Here is a 22,431-nt window from a genome sequence, read left to right as displayed (position 1 = left end):
TATAGACTCTGAGAAGAAGGGACAGCCCATCCATCCCCTAAGAAAAATGGCCCTCCTGGCAGAGGCTGCCCGGGAAGAACCATGCATAGTCACCCAACTAGCCATCAAAGTATGTATGGTATCAGTCCATATGCAGACTTTGATATGAGATGGATGGACCGGTGCTCCATCCAATGCTCTGTGCACCTAGATCTCCAGATATGCCATGCTGCAATACCCGCTGAGATCTCCCATGAGGTATCCACAAATGCATGTACAGTCTAAAGGGAGACACAAGACCTCATCCAAAGAGCAGTACTCTACTAAGTGCCATCGAACCAAGATAGACCAACAAGAGTCATGCCTCTCATACAAGACCTCCGGCCTTGAAAGTGATAGCCAAGCCACTAAACCCCACGTCATATAGAAGCAGGAAGGAGCAAAGGTGCTAGGTTCTTCATTGATAATGTTTCTGCTTCTGAATCTGACTCCATTTCAAGACCCTCCGCATCCTCTTCGTGTTCTTCCTCTTCTCTTCTTTGCCCTTTCTTTGTATATGAATGACCTCTTTTTAGAATTATAGGACTTGGAACTGTAGCTCGTGAAGTACTTGCCTTTTGCATTTGATGTCGGGGTTTATTTTTTAGGGGCTCTATGTGAACCGCTTTAGATCGCCCTACTTCTTCTTCTATTGCCTCAACTTAAGTATACTTAAGGGCTGCACTTGTTCTGTTATTCCATCAACTTCATGAGTTACACCATCTAAGTGAGTAATACCATGAATAAGAGATGCATGTGCATGTCCTGTCTTATCTAATGCATGTCGTGTCTCAGTCAATTCAATTCCTATCTGAGATGCATGTGCATGCTTTGGAAAGATTTCTTTATTTGTTGCATATGGTCATGTACCCCCTCTTTGAGTGGCAATTGGATGGATAGTGCCATATGGATCTTTACTTCAGCCCATCACAAATCTCCCTCTTCTCCTCTCATGGCTACTATCCTGAAGGCATGGGCCAACTTTACTCTTTGGAGAATCCACCAACCTCTCTACTAGAAGATATTGATAGGCAGCCCATCATGTGGAATGATAGCGTACTTGATGAGCATGGCAGACCACTTGGCAATTCTCATTATATGCAATGGTCCAGGTGGGAAAGATGCCTTGCCTCCATTGTTGGAACCTGAAAAGCTTTCATAAAACTTCCAGAGGATCTGAAGTTACACAGAGGAAGTGTAGGGAGATTTCAGCAAATTAATGCATGCATGTTTCTTTCTCTACTTGGATGGGGCTTTCACAGGAATAGGTATTCCAATTCAGGTCATTGCACGACGACAAGCTAATGAGGATACCTTGGTCTTCGATGTTCAGACAGGGGGCTGACTCTCCAGATCTTCACGTGATATTTTGCTAGGAGTTCCTTTTTAGCCTGTCAAGATTCACAATGGTACCTAGACCCAGATCCGCTTCTTCTCTCTTTGGGATTGTGGAGAATTTGGCTCTGTGGAGGAATCCCCATAGAGCTCTTACAGTGGGACCCTGAATCATGAGAGTGGATTGATGCAGGGCAAGGAGAGAAGAGCATTCCCTTTTTTCGATACATAGTTAGTAATGCTAGGACATTTCAGCTTAGTTGTATAAGTGGGAGTGGATTAGCGAGAGTGGATTGATGCAAGGTAATGAGAGAAGAGAATTCCCTTCTTTTGATACACACTCAGTAATACTAGGAGCTTTCAGCTTAGTTGTAGATGCTAGAGGCCCTCTAGAACTTCTCATTGGGAGTTTGCAAATTTGTAGAGAGTTTTTGGGAGGAAACTCTAGAAGTCCCTTAAGAATATAAAAATTACGCCTTTCTTTTGGCTTTCTATGATACTTGCGAGCATTTCAGCGTGGCATATCAGCAGAGCCAGATGCACCGAGGCCTTGGATTGACTATACGTCCACCCTTCTCACACCTTGGCCAATATTTGGACAGATACAATCCATATGGTGATGGCTATTTGGACGAGCATGCAAGGAACCTCATGAGCAACTTCTTCCAAGAGGACTATATTCCTTAGGGAATGGAGGGATCCCCCTTTTTTTCAGAGTCCAGAACAGAGACGAGATGGCACTTTCAGCCTCAGCCTTGGTTTATTTCTTATTTGCTCTTTGAGGAATGCTGGGAGCTCAGGAAACAGGATGGCCCCTTTAGGCGGCTTCTGTTTCTTCTTTTTCCCTTGATCAGCGAGGGCAGGTAGAGTCTTCCCCGAACCTAGACCTCCACAGGTTTACTGCAATCCCTCCATGAATAGACAGCAAAAAGAATAGAGACGAATTTCTATACCTACGGGATTTCCAGCATTGGGTAATTCAAAACGGGCTTTCGGTGTAGATCAATATTGCCTAGGATTGTGAACCACATGCCGAACTATTGTTGAATGTAGAGAGACGAAGTGAAACGAGTATTTCATGATCATCATCAGAGCATTGTTAAGGGACTGTACATGACTATTTGCAAAGGTCTTTGACGATGTTTGACTTAGTTTCCGAGGAGGTTATGGGTGATAAATTGATCCCTATACAAGTTGGTGGGAAGATCATAGTGTGGATACATTTTGTAGATAGTGTGCGGTTTGGTTTGGTTTCCAGGTGATATGGTGTGAAGATGGTGGAGGTGCCGATTTATGAGGGCACAGGAGCGATGGTGTGGAGGCTTACCTGAGATCTTTCGTGCATGCCAAACATATTTCTAGATGGCATGAGGCCTCGTGGGTGGAGTTCCTTTCAGACTTTATAGAGGGAATGGCTAAGGAATTTTATTTTTATGACAACATCCATTGTGCTATAGAGGATATCACATTTGGCAGTAGCTAACCATATTAGATCTTGTTTCCTGCCTTTGTATGCGTTTAGATCCACAACACACACTATTGCATCAGGATTTTTTTAAAATGACAACATCTATCGTGTTCTGCAGAGGGATATCAAATTTGGCAGTTAGCTAGCCATATCAGATCTTGTTTCCTGCATTTGTGTGCATTTAGAGATGTTTAACCAGAAGCCTCCAACTTGGTCACCCCTGCTGCTACTTACTAAAAGGATGAATAGAATACACCTTGACAGCTATTCTTTCTGAATTTTAGCATGAGAAAATTGCAGTATGCCTTGATGTAATTTGATACTCTCTATAAAATACACCAATTGAGAGGATTTTAAATTTATTTTGAAGAACTAGTAAGATCATGCTTATGTATCGAAAACTCTTCTAAAGCATGTTCAGAGTATTTCAACCTTCCACTTTTGAAGAAGGATTGCCAACTTAGCGTGTGCAAGATAGTGCCCTTGACCTTCATGTTCTACATTTCTTGCATGATATGTAGTCAACTTGTTCACCTATCCACGGATGATCTAGGAGTTCAGAACATTTCCCATCTCTTACACAGTACAAATTAACACTTCTTTCAGACTTATATAACAGAAAGAGTGAATGCATGTTAGTGTGAAGTACAAACCTTGTGAAGATATTGTGATCGACAAATATCTCCCAAAATACCATAGCATTCCTCAGCACATAAAATATTATTTCGCTGTAGAGACTTCTCGCCAAGCTGCGGAATCCATGTAAATGAAGTTCTTGAGATTGTACGGAAGAACAAACAGATTTAAAATTTGAGAGCTCATGAACGAGCATCAACATGAGTACTCCGAGGCATTTAAAATATATTCTGATATGGGAAGAGGCACTGGTTACACTTTATTAGATTCAAAAAATACAAAGCAATGCCATGCTGGTCGAATCAAGGTCTTAAAATCTGTCCCCCCATAACTAGATCAGAATGTTGACTCATTTATAGAGAGGATCAAAGAGATTCAGCCATCTGCATCGATAAGAGACCCAAAAGCATTCAGGAAATACAAATCTGATGTTACAATAGTCAATATGTGACTTCATGCTAGTCATGCTAACAGTCATGCTCTATTTCAGTAATAGTGCACTGTTTGTTCTGATATAATAAAAGTGCTCTGTTTTAGTTAAAGAGCTCTGTTTTAGCATGTCATGCTCGGTTCATTCTATACCAGCCATTCGAGAAACCGAGTTTATTGTAACATTATTAACAAAGTGATAACATTCTAACATTATAAGGGTATATGCATGGTAAGGTGGACACAAAACCTATGTCCTAGACAATGGCTTGGGCAAGTGGTTTTGTTGGGTATGGTATTTCAATTAGATTGCAATATTTAACTGATGCACGTCATGCTGAAGTTGTAACTGAAAGTTGAAGGAAGAGATCGTGCAAAACAAAAAAAAGGGCATTCAATCTAATAGAATGTAGTGCATAGCTAGCATAGTGAAAGAATACCATATTTTCTACCTTAAATCCTTATTCGAAGCCATTACCAATGTTACCTACCATTATTATAGAGTTGACAGAAAGCTAGCTTATCTAGAGACACACAAAGGTGTTGGAAGGAATTATACTGGAGATATTTTATGAAACTGTTACTGCTTGCATGTTACAAACGAAAATTCATAGACAGACTGTATTCCAAGGTTCATTGTGTCAAAATTCCCAAAGTGCACAGCTGGATAGTGAGCTTGCTGATGACATTGCTCTTTTTTGGGATGCCACGTCCAGACTCTCGCGTCTTTCAAGATAGACTTGAATTTATTTTGTTCTACAATAGGAGAACATATCAATTGGGATAAATCCAATGGCTATTGGATTATTGATGAGGACACTGCAGATGGGGAATGCGATCTTTTGGCGAGCTTTTTCGAGCAAGGCGAGCTTTTGAAAACTTATAGCTTTTGGTGAGCTTTTGAAATTTAGATTCAGAGGAAAGTTTCCAGCAAGGTGAGCTTTTTGAAATAGCTTTTACCGAGCTTTTAAAATTTAGATTTAGAGGCTATATTTTTTGTGAGCTATATGCCTGCACACTTGGTAAAACGTCCTTATTATGCAACTTGATTTTGCAACTGCCAAAATCACATCCTTAGGGCCCAACCCCTATCTTTATAGCCTCATCTTATTGGATTAGGTCAAGCCACTAACAAGAAAATTCACTAGAAGTGCCTTGCTCTGAAGCTTTGGATCAAGTATTCCCAACCCACCTTGTGGTGTAGGAAGTGTGATAGGGTGAACCAGATGTTGGAATATGAAGCCAAAATGAGTCTAAAATGAGTGTTCTAGGTGTGTTTTATAGTCTAGAGAGTCCTAGAATGCCACATGTCATATTGGGAGTTATTCCATATACACTATGGCTTTCTAGAGTCTAGTGTCACACTATATAGTGTTGTACTTGTCTATTGTCTATCATATCAATCAACATCCAGCTCTTTGGTATCATATGAGTACTTGTCCATTGCTTTCATTTTCTTTCCATTTCATTTCCATTATGCTTGTTATCTTTCCTTTCCATTCCTAGTGTTAGCTTGCTTCTCTCCCTACCACTATGATCTTTCATGTGGTATCAGAGCCATGTTCCTAGCCCTGCTCTCTCTTTCCCTCTCCCTTTCCCTTCCAAGAGGTTGAGGTGAGGGAGGCCAATGAAGCTACTCTACCTCCTCCTCCTTGGAAAGCTGCCCTCTTCTCTCCTTCCTTGAGCTCTCTTCTCCACGCCATGATCTACCACCTCTCTTCTCCTTCCTTCAACTACATCTTTTTGTGACCTTTGGACGATGTGACGCTTCTATCCGGATCTAGAAGCAGAATCACAGCTTTGTGTCTGCAGCAAAGTTGTAGAGGACATTGAGTACTACAAATTTTAATTTTACATCATTGCAATCCAAGTTTTCTGTGAAAAGTTACATCCCTTGCAAGAAGTGACGAAATTTGTTTCTGCGCGCAAATTTTGTTTTGAAGCTCAAAGATTTGACAGCCCAAGTATGATGCAGCCAGCTCAACGTGAAGCTGTCCATCCTCCTCATCATTGACCTCTGCTCCAGCCAGCCATTTGCTCCTTCTGCCTAACATTCTCTTGGAACTGTTGCCCACAAGTTGGTGCCTGTATTCTGCCTGTCATTCTCTTGGAGTTGCTGTCCTTCTACTTGTGTCTGCCATGAAGAAGTTCCACGCTGCCTCTGTCTTCTCTGCCTGTCACTTGATATGAGCTCTTGACATTACATTGCGGTGACTCCTTCACGTGACTACTCCAAACTTTGGTGAAGACTTTCCGAGCTAGATATGAGTTCTCCGATACTACTCCGACACACTCCACTACAGTGATCTCTCTGATTAGTGCATTACATCGAGCTTGATGTAGACCACTCTACATCAACAAGTGACTTCTTCAACATTGCTTATTCAATTGGTGTCTGAAGTACTTCTCATTGATTGACTTCCCGATTGGTCACGGTACCTGAGGCTTCTACTTCGACATTGGTGACTCTCCTTCCGGCATTTTGAGAGTCATCATGTGATTGCTTCATGTAGCTATCCCATGGACTTTACCGACACATATTTTTGGACATTCCTACCTAGCGCTTCATCGACATTGTCATCAACTCACAGGGATGTGCACACATGTGCCTTAGCTACTTGGAGAATATCTCTTACTTCTAAGACATCTATTTTTATTATTATTACATGCTTGATGTTATTTTGGGGTCCTCTGCCCTGGGTAGTCCCCCTAAAATGATATGTATTAAGAATTTTTGGTTTTCATTGACTCTAAAGGTTCTCTGCCTTGGATGGTCCTCCTAAAAAGATGTATTAGTTTTCCTATTTTTTGGTGTGTGGCTTCCTAACATGTCCTGTTATGAAACCAAGGGGGATGTACTGTGGGAGCCATATGTACTGGCTTTGATAGGTCTCGTTATCAGGCCTGGCCAAGTTCCAGGATGTTGGTGTATTCCAAGACCTATGAGCTGGACATTTAGCCATGCTATAACGTGAGCCTCTAAGCATGTTCTGTTCTTGGTTCCATTCCAGTAGTCTCTCACCTTGCCTTCATGGGGAGGTATTGAAATATGAAGCCAAAGTGAGTCTAAAATGAGTGTTCTTTTTTGTTACATGGTCAGTAATGCCAGGAGATTTCAGCTCAGTAGTAGAGGTTGGAGACCTTCCAGAGTTCCTCATTGGGAGACATTTGATTCTGCAGAGGTGCTTTGGCTCTATGGGGGAGTTCCCATCAGGTATTTGCAGTGGGACCCCGGAGAGTGGGAGTGGATTGACGCAGGGCATCGAGAGAAGAGCATCCCCTTCTTTTGTTACACGGTCAGTAATGCCAGGAGATTTCAGCTCAGTAGTAGAGGTTGGAGACCTTCTAGAGTTCCTCATTGGGAGACATTTGATATCACTGCGGATCTGCAGAGGTGCTTCTGGAGGAGACTCCGGAAATCCCATAGGAATAGGAAGATCACTATCTTCTTTTGGCTCTCTATCCATGGTGGGATTGCAGTGAACCTTTGGAGATCCAGGTTCGGAGCCGACCCTACTTGCCCTCGTTGCCTCTCTGCTTCAGAGACTATTCAGCATTGCTTATGGGATTGCAGACAGGCGAGGATGATTTGGATGGGGGTAGCCAGGATTTTCAGTCACTTTACCCACTCCCCATTCTTTATGACATGGGGCTCAGTGGCTTGGCTGTCTCTTATAGGGCCTCAGGTATTCTATGAGAGATTTGACTCCTCTCGGGCCATTTCGGTTCGATGTCATCAAATTGAGTCCTGTTCATTGGATGTGGTACCACACCTTCCTTTTACAGCTGTACATGCCTCTGTGGATACTTCTTGGGAGATTCTAGCGAGCATAGCATCGTGGCATATTTGGAGAGCCAGATGCACAGAGGCTTTGGAGGGTACTCAGATTCATCCCTCGCACACATTGGCTAGTATCTGGACAGACATCTGGACAGACACCGTACATACTTTGATAATCATATGGACGAGTATGCACAGAGACTCCCATGCAGCCTCAGCTACGAGGGCTTCTTTCTTCAGGGAATGGAAAGATTCTCCTTTCTTCTCTGAGACTACTACAGCGTTGAGGTGGCACTTTCAGCCTCAACCTTGGTTGTTTTCCACCTCACTCTGAGGGGCTTTTATTTATCCTCATGATTTCATGATGTATTCTTCTTTGAGCTTGCTCTCGCGGGTTTTTTCTCTTACTTAATAGAAGTCTCTTTCTTGGGAAAAAAAAAAAAAGAGTATTCTAGGTGTGTTTTATAGTCTAGTGAGTCCTAGACATGCCACGTGTCATATTGGGAGTTATCCCATATACACTATGGCTTTCTAGAGTCTAGTGTCACACTATATAGTGTTGTACTTGTCTATTGTCTATCATATCAGTCAACATCAAGCTCTTTGGTATCATGTGAGTACTTGTCCATTGCATTCATTTTCTTTCCATTTCATTTCCATTTATGCTTGTTATCTTTCCTTTCCATTCCTAGTGTTAGCTTGCTTCTCTCCCTACCACTATGATCTTTTAGTAGATGACTAAGGGCGGTCGACCAATGGCAAGCAGCGGTGTAGTGAGCTGAGAGTGCCATCTAAATGACACTAGTGCCATTTCTCAAAAATCTTTCACAATGTGTTCACTTGCTTATGCTGTGGTGCAGTATTTCATAATGCTTTGAGTGTTCATTTTTTGACATTATTATCCTTGTTAACAAAACTTGCAAGAATGTCTAGTAAAGGAAAGAGAAAGGTTGCAAAGGTGTCATTTTTGATGGGGTTGCTTTTGAAAGAGGATAGTATATAGATTTGTTCAATAACAAACCTCAAAAGCCCCAAAAGATGCATTGCTTCATGAAGGTGCTGCAAGAAAACATCCGTACCCTCAAGATAAGGTAAGAAGGAATCAAGAAACAGCTTGCTGATGTACAAGGTCAGACTGTGGTATTGATAGCCACAATAATTAAAGGGGATGACTATACCCTTTAGATGCAGCAGAGTAAGACGTGCATGGTCTACGTCTGATCCGATGGCCCGAGTGCAGCCACGCTCTACATGTGTTTTGCTTTGGGGTGTTTGTGGATGCAAACTCGCTTTGCAAAGAACCTGAGTGTGGTTTGCCACTTTCCACATCTATTTGCCCTCAGGTTAAGGCCAACAAAGGGAAAAGAAACTTACCAATCCAAGAGCGAACGTGGTACCTGTATGTGGTGTCAAAGCATCTCATTGGCTAACTCTCGTAGCAAGCAGTCGCAAGCGCTACGACCTTGGTTGGTTTCTAAATGGCAAGTACCATGCGAAGTTTGAAGAGACTTAGGATACACAAGGAGACTTACATGATGAAATAAATTTTGATTTGAAAAAAGGGTTTCCTTTTTAGTAGCGTTAACTTTTTAGTAGCAATATCCTACCAAAATGTTTTTGTCAGTTGCATTTCCTTTCTATAGTTTGTGCAGCTATTAGGTTGCTTTGACCATCGTTTTGACTTGAGTTGGTTTGGCTGACGAGATTCAGAATTGTGCAACTAGGAGAGGAGTTCATCTCATTTTGTATGTTTAGTTCGATAAGGATAACCTCTTCTAAATCATTTGCCAAAAAAACAGTGCTAATTATATTACTTCGAAAACAAGATACATGAGGTCAGCTTTGCAACTGACGGGCTGCGTTCACAAATCGGACGCAGCCCAAAAGGTAACAAAAAAGTAAAGCTCTCTCTCACGGAGGGATCAGGCGAGTGTGAATGAACAGCCAGAGAGGTGGTGAGCAACGCCACTGAAGGCCCTGCGAAGTATGCTCGAAGAAGAGGCCCTGTGTGTCCCAAACACGGAGGAAACGTCTCCGCTTCTCCTGGCCAGCCCGGGAGTCTCCCTGTATCTGGTCCCACTGGCCTCTAAGGGTGTGTATAATCTCACTCCAGATGTCAGTCATGATCTGGGCAGTCGAAAGGGAGGTGCCACTGAGGATCTGCGCGTAGCGCGAGGTCCAAATGTGCCATCCTGCGATGCTGCTAATAATCTCCCAGACTGGCTGCCTCTCCTGAGATCCTGTGCCAGCCTCTGCCAGGTGCGGCGGAATGCTCTCGAGCGGCCCCCACGTCCCCTGTGTGATAAGGAACGTGGGGTTCTGCGGACATGCCTCGAACAAGTGATGAAAACCAGGTGCGGTGCTGCACCAGCAGAACGCGCCCCAAGTGATCAAACCTAACTCCGGTGCTGCGCGAGTAAGGATCCCGAAGATCCACCTCCACACTTCCTGGGCGTGAGTGCAGCTCCATAGGCAGTGTTTTGGTGACTCCTCGTCCTCATGACAGATCTGACAACGTCCATCCTGGCCTATCTGCCGCAACCAGCTCCCCACTGGAAGACCTTTGTGGGCGAGAAGCCAAAGGAAGTAGGAGATCTTCCGCGGCCACCAGCTCTCCCACAAGGCCTTCCAGAAGGCCTGCAAAAATAACCTGGAGATACCCTGAGCATACCAACTGGGCCGCTGGGTGGGAGGGCGGCTCTGCATCCTCCCGAGAACTCGCCTGCCCAATGTCGTGCTGTAGGCAAAGAAAGAGGTCGGCCCCTGACCTGTCACAATATCTGGCCATCTCCACTCTCCTGGGTCCCAATCAAGCTCTGACAAGGCCCGCCCCTCCCAGAGCCAGAGTCGCCATAACTACAGCTGATCCTGCTCTATACAGGGATCGGCGGTCCGCCAAACCTTCCCCACGAGGCCTACGACCCGAACCCTCTGCCATGGGAGTAGGGGGTCGATAAGCACATCCTCTCTCCTGAGTCGGCCGTCCCCCATAACCGCGAAGAAGGAAACAGAGGTGTCGTCCATTCGACCTGCAACCACTAGTGGGATGCCACGGGGGGTGAACTGTCCCAGCCAACGGTCATCACTAGGCATGAGGATATGAATCTCGGGTGGAACCAACCAATCAGCTGGAATCGCTCCGTCTATCTCCGTGCGTCTCGCCTGAGCTCCACGGGCACCTCCAGCTGCGACTGCTAGATCAGCGGTCTCCAAGTGTCTGTACGTGTCCCTCCAAACTCGAAGGGACCGGGCTGGCCCCCGCATCCAGCCGTCCCACCTGATGTGTGATCTCTCCCCCAGCTGAAGGCCCTCGGCATCTCTGACCTAACTGTTCCAGATGAGCGGCTGGCGATCGGATCTCCTCCTGACAGCTAGGAGGGGACTGTATGAGACTGAGGCGGAGCCGCCTCCAAACCATGAGGAGGCTACGAACGAGTGGGGAGCGGGGCTGAGTGAGCAGGGCGGAAGTGAAGATCCACCTGAGGGACGGTAGCCACTCTCCACCTCGGCACGGGACACAAGAACCGACCTCCTGCTGAAGTAACATCTTTCACGTTTGCCCCCCCGGGGTCAAACCGCGGATAACTAAATTGCCTAGTAGGGCCTGACTCTGAAGCTCTGGATCGATGACCCCCAGGCCACCCTCAGCCTGCGGAAGAATGACTGTCTGCCAGGCAACCCTAGCTCTGGTATCTCTGAGACCGTCCCCCCCGGACCACAGGAAATTCCGAACCAACCTCCTAAGCTGTGCCACGCTGGATCTCGAGAAACACCAACAGGAAACCACATACCAAGCCGTGGCTAGGAGGATCTGGTTGACTACCAGAGCACGACCTGCAAGAGAGAGCTTAGCAGTGCTCCAGAAAGCCAGCTTCCGTCGAATGGAATCTAGCACCGGGAGAAACTGTTGAGCTGGCGTGATATCCAGGCCGACCTGAAAGCCGAGATATCTAGCTGTCTGTCCCTGCGGGATCCACATGAAACCCAAAAACCTTCCCCACTGTGAGCATGCCCCGGGGTTTGTGAGAAAACCAACTGATTTGTTCCAGTTGATTTTCGCACCGGCTGCCAAACAGAAGACCTCTAGGGCCATCCTCACCCTCTCCAGCATCATCTCATCATCCTGGACATACAGTGCTGTGTCATCTGCATACTCCGAGTCCAGGAGCTCTGTGTCCTCCCTGATGGGAAGGCGAACACCCCGGATCCCGGTCAACCTCGCCCGAAGGTAGTATGTCATAGCCTCGGCGAAGAAGAGAAACAGGTAAGGAGCAAGGGGGCAACCCTGACGCACTGATCTCTCCAAACGAAATCGCTCTCCCATCCTGCCGCCGATGATGACCCTGCTAGAAGCTGTCCTGTATAACGCTGAAATACCCTGAATCCATCCTGCTGGGAAACCTAGTCGCTCCAGAGTACCCTCCAGGAAGGACCAGTCCACTCGATCGTAGGCCTTCTCAAAGTCGAGAAGTAGGATGGCTAAATGTGACCCACTGTGCTGAGCCCACTCCGCCGCCTCTGAGAAGGTGAAGACATTATCCAGGATACTGCGATCTTGGACAAAGCCTGTCTGAGTGTCATGAATGAGGTCTGGAAGTAGAGGCCGAACTCTGGCGCTGATCATCTTGGCAAGGATTTTGTAGGCAGTGGTGAGGAGGGTGATCGGGCGCCACTGACGGATCTCCTGTCGATCTCCTCCCTTCGGGATGAGGCAAATCAGTCCCGAGGAGAGACTCTCTGGCATATATCCGCTGCTGAAAATCCTCTGGAGGGCTGCTAGGAGGGGCTGATGGATCTGATCCCAGAAGGAGGTGAAGAAAGCTCGAGATAGCCCATCCTCGCCAGGGCATCTCTGCCCGTCGATGGCCATCAAGGCCTCCAACATCTCGTCCGTAGTGAACGGTGCCAACAACGTCGCCTGCATGTGCTTGCATGTGCTGGGCTGGACCAGGGATGGAATGTGCCTCCACACCTCCTCGCGGGAGCGTCGAGTGCGAGGGGCAAGCTGCTCCTGCTGGAAAAGAGTCCTGTAGAAGTCGGTAGCCAACCCCAAGACCTCACCCGGATCAGTAACGATGTGCCCCTCTGCTGTCCTAAGACTCCGTAGCTGGTCACCTCTGCTGCTCTCTGGCCATGTGTCCTGAAGAACTCCCTGCACATCCGGTCGCCCTTCCGAGCCCAGAAAGAGAGAGAGGCGTGATAGGAAAACTCTGAACGGCGCTGGAGAGTCTCCTCAAGAAGGGCTCTGGCTCGAAGGGCCTGGATCCGAAGCTCCTCCGAGCCCGGGGCTGCCTGCTGGAGTCGCTGAATGGAAGCGAGGTCCCTACGAAGAGCTCTCTCTCTGCCCCACCACTCCTGTCGAACCTAAAGGGCTGCGAGCTGGCAAATCTGACTGGACTCCTGCAAAGCCTGCGCCACCGAATCAACCAGATCCACGCACTCGCCCCAATCTCTGTCCCATAGGCTACCGATACTGCTGCGCACGTCCTCCCTCAAGAAGATGGAGTCGGGAATCCGGCACGACGGGGAGGAAGGGACTGAACTGCCGAGTCTAATGATAAGAGCATAGGCGCGTGGTCGGAAAGTGTCGTCCCTGGTACTATACCCGCCTGACCGCCTCTGCTGATGGCCCAATCACTGACATAAAATCTATCCAGTCTCTCCAGGAGTCTGCCTCCTTCCCTGCGGAAGCCCCATGAGAAGTCCAAGCTCTCGTGCCAACGACGGAAGGACGGGTCTCTCCAGCTGTCCCTACCTCTTGTCGCGAAGATAAAGGAGTCCCAAGCGGACTGCTCTGCCTGAGACATACCTGTAAACTCTGGTCCTCTGCCCTGCTGGTCCTCCAAGGTCTCCAGATTGTTGAAGTCACCTCCAACAATCCAGGAATCCATGTCTAGGAGAATCCCTGTGAGTGTCCTCCAGAAGGTGGCTCTGCATCGGAGGTCTGTGGGAGCATAGATGTTGAGGATTCCTATTCTGGAACCCTCCAACTCCAGGCCTACCCAAAGGTCACGGCCTGGGATCAATGTGCCATGACCAAAAACTCCCTGGGCTAACTGCTCGCACATGGAAGTACAGACACCGCTACTCCTCCCATGTGCGCCAATCGAGGGCTCCCAATAAGTGTGAGAGCGTCCAGGGAGAATCTTCCCGCAGCTACGGGAATGAGCCACAGAAAGCTTGTGCTCCTGGAGCAGAAGTATATCCAAGCGACCAATCACTGCTGGCTGAAGTTCCTGTCTCAAAATGAGCTTCCTAGGACCACGGGTGCCAGAAGAATGAAACTCGTTCACATTCCAGGAGACAAGGTGTAGGCTCATGGTGAGGACTGGTAGGCTGCGAACAACTGTCTGCTCGCGGCAGATGTCGATGAAGAAGCTGTCATTTCGGAGTGGAGGCGCTGACGCTTATGAGAAGGTTTGGAGGGGGAGGCGGGGTCGTCCTGCCCGTTCTTCAACACCTTTAGCAAAGGCAAGAGGCCTTTGGTGCCATGAACAAATGCTTTCTCGAGCCAACTCGAGATCTCTGAAGTAGTCATCCCGTAGAAGGCTCGGAGTTTCTGAGGGGCAGGCTCTGACATCCTGGGGGAGGGGCCACGATAGAGGGGGCCTGAGGATCACAATCAATCTGAAGCGTTTGGTGGCGCAACGCCACCGCAGGCGCACGTCACCCTCGGACCATTGAGTCTCGAGAAGCTGTCCACCAGACGGGCCTATCCAACCTGAGCGTGCGTCTGCTCTCTGAGAGCCTCCCAGACCGAGTCGTCTGTCCAAGTCTCGGTGCCGTCGCTGAGGAATGTGAAAGCAAAGCTAGGGCCATCCCTCGGGGCCAAGGCTGCGATCTTCCCATCTGCTCCTTTGCAGAGCAGGAAGATACTGATGTCGAGACAAGCAGGGAAGGTCCCAAGGTCGGCCACATCCAAGTAGTCCCATGGGCCAGATCTGTAAAAGTCGCGAGGAAGCTCTCTCTCCTGAAGCTGAGGCCCACCAGAGTCTGCAACTGAGGGGCTAGCGGGCAGGGAAGACTGCTCCAGTGGTGGTGTAGAATCAGGGTGTCCTGCCTGTGGAGGGGAAGGGGGAGGTGGTTGGGGGGTAGGCAACTCAGACTCCATGGAGGCGACTAGCGGGGGGGAGGAGGAGGGGGAGTGGGGGCTGCCCGCGGCTGAGGAACCATCGGTACAGCTGACACTGCAGGAGAGCTGAGAGAGGCGGGGGGGGGGGGGATGGGGCTGCACCTGGGACTGGGGCTGAAAAGGAAGAGGAGGAGACTGAAGAGGAAGAGGCGGGGGCTGAAGCTGCGGGTCGGGAGGAGGCGGGTGTGACTGGGGAAGGGGCTGGGACTGAGTGGAAGGGGGTTGGGGAGCGGAAGAGAGGGGGACCTGAGGCTGTGGAGGGCGGGCTACCGTCGAAGAAGAAGCTCTCCTAGGACCTTGGGGCGGCTGCCTGTCAGGTCTCTGAGGTGCTGCTGCAGGTTGGGTAACCTCTGCCTCCTTGCCTTTTTTGGAAATCTTCTTATTCTTTCCTCTTTTCCTTCTGACCTCAGTCCAACCGCCAGCTAACTCTGGACCGGACTCCGCCGGCTGCCTCTGCTCCTCCTGACGTGGCTGCCCGAAGGGGGGGGAGGGGGCGGAGGGGGCGGGGGCGGGGGGGGCCGAGAGGAACTGGTGAATCGTGGACAAATAGCAGCCAGGTGCCCAAAGCCGTGACACCTCAGGCACTGGCCTGGCTGTCCTGTGACTACCATGCTCTGGGTGATGCTGCCGGCATCTGTCACGATCTCGATCACTGCAGGGAGAGTCGCAGGGTCCGCCACAGCCACACGGACTCGGGGGGCTCCTGCTGTAGTCACCGCGTCGGCGAAAGTGTCATGCATAACCCAGCCAAAGTGGGAGCCCAGGTCCCTGACAATCGGCCGCAGCTCAGCAGCAAGACCTGGAAAAACTAGCGTCACTGGATGGCGAGGTATGCGGAACCGAGCATCAAAATCCGCTGCACTGAATCCACGGTACCAAGGGACTATCATAATGATCTTTCCATCCACAGAAGTGGGGGAACCAGCAATCAGGTTGCTCGCAGCTTTCGCATTGGAGAGTTTGAGCCAGAAGATGCCCCTTCCCATAAGGGCCACCTCCTCAATGTGGCCGTCCTCTAGCATAAGAGTGGACTGGAGCCAATCCCTGATGGCTGATCTGGAGGGGGAATGTTCAATGACTCTGCCATAGACAGAGGTAAGGGCAAAGTCATTGGCAACCTCCTGAACCCGAGACGATTGTTGCTCTATCAAGATAACGCGGTAGGCATCTGGAGAGGGAGGGTCCGACTGGGCCTCCGGTTCCAGGCAGGGAGCCACCATACCGCCAAGACAAACTGCGAGACCTCCGATGAAGAAGAGGCTGCCACCCAAAAAAGGGGGGGGATAGATGCGGGGGGTGGAGCCTGGGTGTGATGAAGACGGGTGAGGCGAAACGGGGCGACATGAGTCGGGCGGGGGAAGCGGAGGCGCAGGCGAGGGCGGAGGCGGAGGGCGGGAAGGTTTGAGGATGGAGGGCGGGTGGGGTGAAGAGGCGAGGGCGGGGGACGGCTGGGGTGGGGCGGGACGGGGCGGGAGGGCGGGAGGGCGGGGCGGGAGGGCGGGAGGGCGGGGCGGAAGGGCGGGAGGGGCAGGGGGCAGGCGTAGTGAGGGGGCGGGGTGAAGCGGGGGGCGGGGGGCGGGCGAAGCGAGGGGGTGGGGGAGGGCGAAGCGAGGGGGCGGGGTGAGGCGGAGAGGCGAGGGGGGGTGAGGCGTAGCGAGGGGGCGGGGTAAGGCGGAGGGGCGCGGGGGGTGAGGGCGGAGAGGCGAGGGGGTGAGGGCGCAGCGAGGCGACGGGGTGAGGCGGAGGGGCGAGGGGGTGAGGGCGGAGAGGCAAGGGGGGGGGTGCAGGCGGCCGAGGCGGGGGCGAGGCGGAGGGCGAGGGGGTGAGGGCAGAGAGGCAAGGGGGTGAGGGCGGCCGAGAGCTAGGGGGGTAGAGGCTGCGGGAGGGAGGGAGAGGGCTCGCAGGGTGGATTTGTTAATACCGAAGGGGACACGTCTGATATCCACCAGAACAGGCCAATCCCCTCTTCTAAATCATATATCACATATAACTAGCAAACTATTGTTGTTTTCGAGACATACATTTTTTTAAATAAATAAAATCAAGTTTACACATTCTAAAATTTTACACTGAAAAACAAAAGAAAAATTAAATTAAATATATAAATGCATAAATCCTAAACCGATTATTAAGAGCAAAAAATGAAGATTCCCAATAAGCGTGAAACAATCGAATGGGAACTATGATTTTCTAGCTCACCTGTTTCCACAAGAATTTTGTCTCTGATGTAAGTTCAAGTGACTCCAACATGGAAAAGGCACGCTCGAGTTCAAGATTCTCCAAAGCCAAGATGGTTTCAATCAAGGTTTCATCCAACTCATAACCAACCTAGCAAAATAAGTATGTGGTTTAGGCTGGATGTTTGAATTGAAAAGTAAATACGAAGTAACATTACAAATGAGCTTATTGGGTTTCTTTCAATCCTTGTATTATATGGGAACCTAAAGCAAGAAACCCTATCCATAGGGAAGAAACGGTTCTGCTCTCTTCACAGAATTTAATGCAATTTATATCAAGGATACCCTAGTAATAGAATGAACAAATGCATGTCATGCACATTTTTTCAAAAAGATGTCACATTTCTTTTTTTTTTGCAAGAAAAGTACTTTATTAAGTATGAATAAAAACGGCAGAGAAAGCTCAAGTGCGGGAGTACATCATGTCAAGCATGAGAAAAAATAGCTCCGAATGAGCAAACAAAAATCCCAAGTGGCAGTGATAGGACAAAATCTGTATCAAGTTTTTGAGCATTGTATATAGTTGTGGGTAGGCACATAGTTGTACACATCTAGGATAGGTGTGGGCTTTTGGCATTTGTGGATTTTTCTTTCACAAGCATGATGGACTAATGTATAGTTTTTTTAGACAATAAAGTATGTTTTGCAGGGACTTCATGGGAAATGATGAAATGCAATGTGGTTGTACCAAACTTCCAGAGCAAGGGTGTCCAGTGTGTGGTCAAGTGATGTTTTTGGGGTCATGTAAAGTCAATTCATGAAGGGTTTTTTTATATTTTCCTGAGTCAATGTGCACTTGCATGTTACGGGAATTGGACATGTTTTGGTGCCCACGTCAAGGGGCTTTTCATGTGTGTGTACGGGGGTGCATGCAAGCTTTTAATGTGCATGCTAATGTGTGTGGGAATTGTGTGACTAAAGGTCCAAAATGTGCATTTAATGTGCCTTGGGAGGATATTTGCATTTTTTGAATGGGAGAGTGGTAAAATGTCACTGATGAGGTGGCAAATTAGACGGAGGTGGCTGGACTGATTGGGAAAGGCATCCTGCACATGCAAGGTGGCTACATGAAAGGATGAAGCGGAGCTAGACTGTGAGTTGGAGCTACGTGAAGATGGCGGCTGGGAGTTGATTGGGGACGCTGGAAGGACCTTACGTTGCACTTAACGAAGGCTTCTTGAAGAGTTGGAAAAAATGACCACATCGATGGTAGAGGATCGTAGTGGAACGGAGGTTGTGTGAGAACAAGAAAAAACTGTGCGTGAGGAAGATGAGTGATGGGCTCTGGAAATGGGAGCTTCTCTGACTACGGGAGTCCATGAGTCCCATGGCTTGTGTGATGACGGGAGGTTTGCTCTATTGGCTACCTTCACGTAAAGGTGAAAGAATGAAAGAATGAAGTACGTAAGATCTATTGAAAGTGTCGACAACGATTGCTTTTGAGAGGCTGGAATATGCTGTCTATGAAGATCGTGTACACCAGATCCAGGGGAGAAGCTACTATGACGATGGAGTTCCTGATACAAGATAGTTGATCGTTAGTTGCATGTGAGCGAGAAGCTTGTTCAGAGAGTGCAAGCTTGTAAGTGACGAACGAGTCACTGACTGTTGCTTTGGCTGGAGTTCTTGATACAGGCCAGGATCATCATGCTAAGGAGGGCATGTGATTAGAGGTTAGGCTGCCGTATTTGAAGAGAGCTATGGATGCTGAGGTTTGATGACAGAGAAGGCGATACTGTGGCGTCGCTACTGTGCAAGCGTGAAGGAGAAGAGAGATGCAGGTGCTCTGTGAGCAAGTACAAGAACTTGGCTATGAATCTCGACTGCAAATTTGGAGTAGACAGATTCTGAATGCTCCGTGATGATAAGAGAGGCCGTGTTGCTGGTTTTCTCCACATGAAGGAGATGTTGTGGTGCAGTTATGACTATGTGAAGAGTTACGAGCTGTTGTCCTTGATGGAAGCTTAGGAGTTTTGGCTATGGGTTCATAGTATTCTGAGGCTGACTGTTCTTTGATTTTTGGAGGGAAGTTCAGTTCTAAGTTTATCTGCTTCGGGTTATGTAGTCTTTTGGCTCTCTTTGACTCTGTGTGATCCATGTTCAGTCAGTTTTTTTGTGGGGGTTTGTCTCGGTGCCTAGTACAAAGACACATACTCTGGAATCTGGTTCATAAGCTCATCATCTACGAGCCCACATTGTAGCTGATCCCTATGAAGTCTCAGCTATTTGACGTGGTGAAGTACATAATTTCCGGTTGTCTTTCCTTTTTCTCCTTATCATCTTTTTGGCAATCCTGCTGGGGACAGGAGGAGTTTTGAATTGAGATTGGGTACTCGAGAAAAAACGGCCCAGAAGAATTGGCTGGGAAATGTTGCTTGAATTTCTGTGTGGTTAGGGATTGAAACTATGAAGACAAAGCCTCGCATGAGAGTGATTCATTGTGAGTTATGTGGGGAGTGTGGACACAGGAGAGATAGATGCCTTGATGTTGAACTTCGGGTGATACGTCTCCGTGCTAAGGTTCAAAAGGCTTTGAAAGTGGTTGCTCTTAGGAAGAAGAATGCCAGTCAGATGCAGGGTAAGTTTTCTTCAGTAGAGTGATTATTTTTGTTTTCTTCCCAGAAGAGGTTGGGTGGTATTTCTGGTTGAAGTGTGTTTGAGATAAGTCAGTCAAGAGGAGAGATGGCTCATGAATTTCCTCGATTTCACGGGCTGCCCAATGAAGACCCAGAGAGGTTTTTAGAGTGCTTGGAGTTCACAGCTCTTATTAAAGACAGGAATGCTCCAGAAGTCCTTCTTTAGATTCTATCCTTTTGTCTATTGGGAGAAGCGAGAACTTGGCTATAGACTTTCTTTGCAAGGATGCATGATGATCAGGGTTCTCACAGAAACCCGACTTATCCAAAGGTGAGGACAGCTTTCCTGGACATGTTTATGTGTGTTAGAGATCCTGATGGCATTTGGAGAGAGCTATGTTTATTGCAGCAACAGCCGACTCAATTAGTGGATGAGTATGTCGGTAAGTTCACTGTGTTGTGGAATAAATGGCAGGTGGCCTTATTACCTGAAGTTCCTCCCAGAGTCAAAAAAGGATAGGTTTGTTGCTGGTCTGAAGCCGGAGATTAGGATAAAGATTAAATGTAAAGAGCTGGTCACTTATGAGGATGCTCTCAGAGTAGCAAAAGAGAAGGAGAGGAAGCAGATAAGATTGTCACAAATGATGCAAGAGATGCCAATGGTTCAGCATGTGCCTAAAATTCTCTCTCATGTGAAGCCAAAAATACAGAAGCCAGAAGTCAGGAAGGAGGAGAATATAAAAGAAGAAATTCATGAAATGTCGGAGCTTATGAAGAGTTTGAGTTTAAATTTGATGAACGGTAGGGGAAGAGGTAGATCATCGGGTGGTTATGGCAGAGGCAGCATGCCTTCTTCAAATAATTCAGGCCCGTAGCAGGCAGGACGAGGTCAAGGGTCATTTGCACCTTGTGTCCAATGCTTTAATTGTGGAGAGTGGGGACATTACAGCACACACTGTGATAAGACTCCTCGTGTTGGAGGTGATGTTTATCCATTGCCAATAGGGTTAAATAATCGGGTGAATGATCATAGTGTAGAAGTAAAAGATGCAGGTTAGCCTAGTACCTCTGGAATCCATAAAGCCACTACAGAAGAGAAAGGGAAAGGTAAGGCAGTTACATTTGGCTTGTTGGAGTTGGAGGAAGTTAAAGACGTCATGGCATTAGGAAAGAGAGATAGAGAAGAGGAGGTTGGTTCGAGTGCAAAGAAGGGGAAGCAGTCTGAGGAGATGATTACCTACCAAAAGAAGAAGAGCAGGAAGCCCAGAAGGAAGTACAAAACTGCAGATTATCCCATGGGGAAGGAGTAGGGAGATTATGATTTGGTGGAAGATCTTTTAGCGAGGAAACCGGACATTACATTTGCCCAAATGATTGGTCTATGCCCAAAGCTTAAAAAAGAATGGAGGCGGGCTGTAAATCCAGCAAAGAGGAACTCTCATAAAGGTACAATTAAGCTGATGTCTGTCTCAAAGTTGCCAGATCTTTTACCCGCTGTAGAAGCCTGGCATAAAGGAAAGGGTTTTGGAGAGGCCTATATAGATGGGGGTGCACAGATTTGTGAGATAACTCAGGCTTGTGTGGAGAGATTAGGACTGAAGATATCCCGCTCCTCTAGTTATCGCATCAGTATGGCAAACCACTCCAAGGTGAAGACGTTTAGGATAGTACCTGGCCTAGAGGTTGAGGCATTCAGTGTTTCATGTCGAGTGGATTGTCATGTGATGCCTGCGGGTTGGGAGCCTAATCCTTTGATTCTTGGAAGGCCGTGGTTGAGGAAGGTAAGTGCAATTCAGAATTGACAAAAAGGAATCTTTTCAGTGCATACGAATGGAAGAAATTGAATTTCGATATGGTAAGTAGGGCTGAAGTTTCAGATTCAGCAAGTGAAGAGGAAGAGAGAAGTGAAACTAGCAGTGAGAATGAGAGCTCAGTGACTTCAGAAAGTGATGAAGGAACAATAGTATTGGTGGATTTGGTAGATGAGGATTCACAGGTGGATTTTGTGGGGGCAGCAGAGTTTGGTGAGGAAGAGGTGGATAGGTTTGAGGTTATCGAGGATTTAATGCAGCCCAAATGTTCTCAAGAATCAACCTAGGTGTTGAATTGAGCAATCATTGAATCCTGATCTCAATGTTGAGGAGAAAGAAGAATATTTGAAGATGTTGCAGAAAATAGCCCAATTTGTTTATCACCTCTTATGAGGAGATCAGGGGATTTAAAGGGAAGCCTCTGAGGATTGAGCTGAAGGAAGGTGCCAAACCTGTTTTTCAGAAAATAAGAAGATTAAGCCCGGAACAGAGAGATGTGCTGAAGGAAGAGGTAGATAAGCTTCTCAAGGCAGGAATAATTTATCATGTAGTTCACTCTGATTGGATAAGTCCTATGGTCATAGTGCCAAAAGGTGTGGACAAATGGAGAGTCTGTGTCGATTACAAGCTTTGAATGCAGTGACAAAGAGAAACCACTATCCTCTGCCTTTTCTAGATGATATTCTTGATAAAGTGGCGGGTCATGAAATGTACAGCTTGTGTGACGGATATTCAGGGTACTTCCAGATAGCCATAGCCCAGGAAGATCAAATCAAGACTACCTTCATTACCCCCTGGGGCTATTTTTGTTACAGGAAAATGCCTTTTGGAGTTACCAACGGCCCTCGCACTATCAGGAGAATTCAGATCTGATTTTATCACCTTTCCTGGATAAATTTTGTAAAGTGTTTATTGATGACATCTGTGTGTACAGTGGAAGAAGGGAGCACTATCGTAAGCTGGATCAGGTATTTTATGAGATTGATAATAATGGTGGTTAATTAATCC

The 22,431-nt window shown here is 47.7% G+C and overlaps 1 protein-coding gene across 1 annotated transcript in view; it reads right to left on the bottom strand.

Moving 5' to 3' along the window:
* LOC147899315 (intraflagellar transport protein 172-like) overlaps window positions 1-22,431 on the bottom strand; it is a 440,631-nt gene that overhangs the window by 246,278 nt on the left and 171,922 nt on the right. Inside the window, exons 17-19 of the mRNA XM_087377692.1 lie at window positions 16,999-17,127; window positions 3,475-3,570; window positions 3,254-3,355 (exon numbers count right to left, since the gene is read on the bottom strand). Coding sequence (XP_087233818.1) covers window positions 3,254-3,355; window positions 3,475-3,570; window positions 16,999-17,127 — 327 coding nt within the window. The remainder of the gene's footprint in view (window positions 1-3,253; window positions 3,356-3,474; window positions 3,571-16,998; window positions 17,128-22,431) is intronic.

The sequence above is a fragment of the Dipteris shenzhenensis genome, chromosome 8, assembly GCF_047967505.1.
Source record: "Dipteris shenzhenensis isolate YYH24624 ecotype China chromosome 8, Dip_SZ_1.0, whole genome shotgun sequence".
NCBI lineage: Eukaryota > Viridiplantae > Streptophyta > Polypodiopsida > Gleicheniales > Dipteridaceae > Dipteris > Dipteris shenzhenensis.
This window is presented reverse-complemented; position numbering and strand designations above follow the sequence as displayed.